At 63.4% G+C, this 6,000-nt stretch overlaps 1 protein-coding gene across 1 annotated transcript in view; it reads right to left on the bottom strand.

Moving 5' to 3' along the window:
* Positions 1-751: 751 nt before the first annotated feature.
* The window catches only part of NPC1L1 (NPC1 like intracellular cholesterol transporter 1), a 36,064-nt gene continuing 30,815 nt past the window's right edge, over positions 752-6,000 (bottom strand). Inside the window, 4 exon segments of the mRNA XM_085242682.1 lie at positions 752-1,073; positions 1,168-1,330; positions 1,416-1,529; positions 4,007-4,238. Coding sequence (XP_085098808.1) covers positions 808-1,073; positions 1,168-1,330; positions 1,416-1,529; positions 4,007-4,238 — 775 coding nt within the window. The 3' untranslated portion in view covers positions 752-807.

The following is a 6,000-nucleotide window of genomic DNA, read 5'->3' as shown; positions in this document are numbered from 1 at the left end:
TGTCCCAAGGTGTCCGTGTGTCCCATGTGGTTTTGTCCCCAAGATGTCCATGTTTCCCACACAGCTTTGTCCCCAAGGTGTCCGTGTGTCCTCTGTGTCCCTGTCCCCAAGGTGTCCCTCTATGGGTCCCAATACTGCCTTGTCCCCAAGGTGTCTGTGTGTCCCTGTCCCCAGGACGTCCATCCATGTCCCCAATGTGTCCCCATCCCCGAGACGTCCGTCCGTGTGTCCCACATGCTCCTGTCCCCAGGGTTTCCGTGTGTCCCACACAGCTTTGTCCCCAAGGTGTCCATCCATGTGCCCTACGTGTCCCATGTCATCCTGTCCCCAGGATGCCATCCATGTGTCCCTGTGTCCCTGTCCCCAAGATGTCCTTTTATGGGTCCCACACTACCTTGTCCCCAAGGTGTCTGTGTGTCCCCGTCCCCAAGATGCCCATAGGTGTCCACACAGCTTTGTCCCCAGGATGCCATCCAGTGTCCCCCGTGTCCCTGTCCCCACGCTGTCCTTTTATGGGTCCCATGTGCTTTTGTCCCCAACATGTCCGTGTGTCAGGATGTCCGTCCGTGTGTCCCACACAGCTTTGTCCCCAAGCTGTCCATCCCAGTACCCACATGGTGGCCCCACGGTGCCCACGCCCAGGTAATCAGACACAAAACCCCCCAAAACCCCCCACAAACCCCCCACAAACCCCCACAAACCCCCCAAAACCCCCCACAAACCCCCCACAAACCCCCACAAACCCATCATCTCTGAGAAAACCTCTTTAAATACAGCAGCACAGAAAAGGGCCGTGGGGCAGCGGCGTCAGCACTGCGCCGCGTCCTCAAAGCTGGGGTTGGCGAAGGCTGCGCCCCACACCGCGCCGGCCTTGGTGCCCTCCGTGCCACCGGGTTTGGTGTCACCAACGTCAACTGTGGTGCCCTCTGTGCCAAACCTGGTGCCCCCCGTGCCAAATCCAGTGCCCCCTGTGCCGGATCTGGTGTCTTCAGTACCGGATCTGGTGCCCTCCACGTCATCTTTGATGCCCTCCATGCCATCTTTGGTGCCCTCCAAGCTGAGCGGTGCGGGACCTGCGGGCGCAGCGGGACGGGGTCACCCCCAGATGGTGGGACGGGGGACCCTTGGGGTGGGGGGGGGGCGGGGGGGGGGGTCCGGGGTCCGCACCCATGTAGCTGAGCAGGACGGGCAGGAAGACGAGGCCGTGAGCGAGGCCCACCAGCGTGATGATGAAATTGAGACGGAAGAAGAAGATCTGGATGAGCTGCGCTTTGGCGAAGGCCAAAACCACGACGCCCGGCAGGTTGGTCATGGCCACCCCGGCCACCACCTGGCATCGGGGACACGTGGGGTGAGGCGTGGGGCGAGGCGTGGGGCGAGGTTTGGGGTGACCCACGCGTCCCCGCGCCCCACACCTTGCTGCCCATGTTGATGGTGGCCTCGGCCGCGCGCTCCACGCGGGTGGGACGGCGGCTCTGCGCGAAGGCGACCGTCAGGTGGGACACGAACTCCACTGAGATGCCCACGGCCTGGGGACATCGGGGACATCGGGGACATCGGGGGGGGGTGGGGGGACAACACGTGAGGGTTGCTGTGCCCCTCTGCCACCCCTCGTGGCCGCCAGCGCGTCCCTGTGCCACCCCGTGTCACCGTGCCCACACGTCCCACGTCCCCACGTCACCTCCTGGTGCCCCAGATCCCAGCGCCACCCCATGTGCCACCCCACACGTCCCAGGTCCCCATGTCACCTCCTGTGCTCCAAACCCCTGTGCCACCCCACAAGTCCCAGGTCCCCACGTCACCTCCTGTGCCCCAAATCCCAGTGCCACCCACATTGCCCCGTTCCCATGTGCCACCCCATGTGCCACCCCACACGTCCCAGGTCCCCATGCCACCTCCTGTGCCCTAAACCCTGTGCCACCCCATGTGCCCATGTCTGTGGGTCCCAGGTCCCCACATGCCCCGTTCCCATGTGCCACCCCACACGTCCCAGGTCCCCACATCACCTCCTGGTGCCCCAGATCCCTGTGCCACCCCATGTGCCCGTGTCCAGGTCCCCATGTGTCCCATTCCCAGTGCCACCCCACACGTCCCACACATCCCCACCTCCTGGTGCCCCAGATCCCAGTGCCACCCCATGTGCCACCCCACACATCCCTGGTCCGCACATCACCTCCTGTGCCCCAGATCCCAGTGCCACCCACTGTGCCCCAAACCCCTGTTGCCACCCCATGTGCCACCCCACAAGTCCCAGGTCCCCATGTCACCTCCTGTGCCCCAAACCCCTGTGCCAACCCATGCGCCCAAGATCCCTGTGCCGCCCCACACATCCCAGATCCCCACGTCACCTCCTGGTGCCCCAAATCCCAGTGCCACCCACTGTGCCCCAAACCCCTTGTGCCACCCCAAACGTCCCAGGTCCCCACGTCACCCCATGGTGCCCCAAATCCCAGCGCCACCCCATGTGGCAACCAGTGCGTCCCACATCCCAGTGCCACCCTGTGTTCCACCCCGCAAGTCCCAGATCCCCACGTACACCCCTGTGCCCCAATCCCCTGTGCCACCACATGTGCCCGTGTCCAGGTCCCCATGTGCCCCAAAACCCTGTGCCGCCCCACACATCCCATGTCCCCATGTCCCCTCATGGTGCCCCAGATCCCAGTGCCACCCCACATGCCACCCCACATCACCCACGTCCCCACGTCACCTCATGGTGCCCCAGATCCATGTGCCACCCCATGTGCCCGTGTCCAGGTCCCCACGATCCCCATTCCCATGTGCCACCCCACACGTCCCAGGTCCCCATGTCACATCATGGTGCCCCAAACCCCTGTACCCCACACCCCAGTGCCACCCCATGCACCCCAGATCCCCATGCCACCCACTGTGCCCCCATCCCCCATGCCACCCCACACCTCCCAGATCCCCACATCACCCCATGTGCCCCAGACCCCAGTGCCACCCCATGTGCCACCCTACACCTCCCACACCCCCACGTCACCTCCTGTGCCCCAAACCCCTGTGCACATGTCTGTGGGTCCCAGATCCCCACATCACTCGTTCCCACGTACCACCCCACACATCCCAGGTCCCCACATCACCTCCTGATCCCGCAAATCCCAGACCCACCCCATGTGCCACCCCACACATCCCATACCCCCACAGCACCTCCAGTGCCCCAAACCCCTGTGCCACCCCACATCATCACATCAGTGGGTCCCAGGTACCCTCATCACCCCTACACCTCTGCCACCCCACAAGTCCCATACCTCCACGTCACCCCCATCACTCCAAACCCCAGTGCCACCACATGTGCCACCCCACACCACCCTGGTCCCCACATACCCCCCTGGACCCCCAAACCCCCGCATCACCCCATGTGCCCCAACCCCCACTGCCACCCCACACGTCCCAGGTCCCCACGTCACCCCATGTGCCCCCAATCCCAGCGCCACCCCCTCCCACATCCCAGTGCCAACCCTAGAGTTTCCCCACATCACCCCATACACCCCATATCCCCTTGTGCCCCACATCACCGTGCCACCCCACGAGCCCCACATTACCCCACATCACCCCATGTACTCCATATTCCCATGTCACCCCATGAGCCCCACATCACCCCATCACCCCACAGCCCCACATCACCCCACACCCCCCATCACCCCATGCCCCCAGACCCCCACATCACCCCCACATCACCCCACCCCACCCCATCACCTCACACCCCCACATCACCCCCCATCACCCCACCCCCCAGACCGCCACATCCTCCCCCATCACCCCATACCCCCACACCCCCATCACCCCACGTCACCCCCCATCACCCCCAACGTCCCCAGCCTCCCACACACCCCAGACCCCCATCACCCCACACCCCCACGCCCCCAGACCCCCACATCACCCCCCATCACCCCACGCCTCCAGACCCCCACATCACCCCCCATCACCCCATACCCCCCACACCCCCAGACCCCCCCATCACCCCACGCCCCCTCCCTGCCCGCACCGCCACGAGGTTGATGAGGGCCACGGCGTTGTAGGGGACGTCCCACAGGGCCATGAGCCCCACGGTGTCCAGCAGGATCATGGCGATGGTGATGATGGTGGCGACGCTGGAGCGCAGATCCAGGCCCAGCAGCAGGAAGGAGACGAGGAAGGTGGGCGCCAGGCACATGGCCACGGTCAGCAGCCCCTCCGCCACCACCGTCAGGTATTGCTCGTAGTACACGTAGGTGGCGCTGCGGGGGGCAGAGGGAATCCCATAGGGCAGCACATAGGGAGACCCATAGGGCAGCACATAGGGAATCCCATAGGGCAGCACATAGGGAGCCCCACAGGGAGCCCCATAGGGCAGCACATAGGGCAGCACATAGGGAGACCCAGAGGGAGCCCCAGAGGGAATCCCACAGGGCAGCACATAGGGAACCCCATAGGGAGACCCAGAGGAAATCCCATAGGGAGCCCCATAGGGCAGCACATAGGGAGCCCCACAGGGAGACCCACAGGGAGACCCACAGGGAACCCCATCGGGAATCCCATAGGGAGCCCCAGAGGGAATCCCATAGGGCAGCACATAGGGAGCCCCATAGGGAGCCCCAGAGGGAACCCCATAGGGAGCCCACAGGGAGCCAGGGAGCCCCATAGGGAATCCCATAGGGCAGCACATAGGGCAGCACATAGGGAACCCCATAGGGAGACCCAGAGGGCAGCACATAGGGCAGCATATAGGGAGCCCCATAGGGAATCCCATAGGGCAGCACATGGGCAGCACATAGGGAGCCCCACAGGGAGCCCCATAGGGCAGCACATAGGGAGGCCCAGAGGGAATCCCATAGGGAGCCCCACAGAGAGCCCCATAGGACCCCCGAGTGGCCATGGGACACGATGGTGACCCCAAACTGGGCACCCTGACCCCAAACTGGGCATAGGACACCATGGTGACCCCAAACTGGGCACTGTGACCCCAAAGTGGACATGGGACCCAACGGTGACCCCAAACTGGAAATGGCACTGGCATGGTGACCCCAAACTGGGCACTGTGACCCCAAAGTGGACATGGGACTCCATGGTGACCCCAAACTGGACATGGGACATGATGGTGACCCCAAACTGGGCACTGTGACCCCAAACTGGGCAATGGACACCATGGTGACCCCAAACTGGAAGTGCAACACGTGGTGACCCCAAACTGGACACCTTGACCCCATACTGGGAATGGGACTCCATGGTGACCCCAAAGAGGCCATGGAACACGATGGTGACCCCAAACTGGGCACCCTGGCCCCAAAGTGGACATGGGACACCATGGTGACCCCAAACTGGATATGGCACTGCCACAGTGACCCCAAAGTGGGCAGGGGACACGATGCTGACCCCAAACTGGGCACTGTGACCCCAAAGTGGACATGGGACACCATGCTGACCCCAAACTGGATGTGGCACTGCCATGGTGACCCCAAAGTGGCCATGGGACATGATGGTGACCCCAAACTGGGCACCCTAACCCCAAAGTGGCCATGGGACACCACGGTGACCCCAAACTGGATGTGGCACTGCCATGGTGACCCCAAACTGGGCATGTGACCCCAAAGTGGCCATGGGACACCATGGTGACCCCAAACTGGATGTGGCACTGCCATGGTGACCCCAAAGTGGCCATGGGACACGATGGTGACCCCAAACTGGGCACTGTGACCCCAAACTGGGACCATGTGACCCCAAAGGGGCACATGGGACCCATGATGACCCCAAACTGGGACACTGGGCACTACCCAAAGTGGCCATGGGACTCCATGGTGACCGCCAAAGATGCCATGGGACTTGACCATGGATGACCCCCAAATGGCCATGGGCACCATGATGACCCCAAACTGGCACTGACCCCAAAGTGGCCATGGGACACCACGGTGACCCCAAACTGGAAATGCAACACGATGGTGACCCCAAACTGGGCACTGTGACCCCAAAGTGGGCATGGGACACCATGGTGACCCCAAACTG

The sequence above is a fragment of the Meleagris gallopavo genome, chromosome 24 (assembly GCF_905368555.1).
Source record: "Meleagris gallopavo chromosome 24, MGAL_WU_HG_1.1, whole genome shotgun sequence".
NCBI lineage: Eukaryota > Metazoa > Chordata > Aves > Galliformes > Phasianidae > Meleagris > Meleagris gallopavo.
Note: the sequence above shows the minus strand (reverse complement) of the source record. Positions and strands in the feature narration are given on the sequence as shown.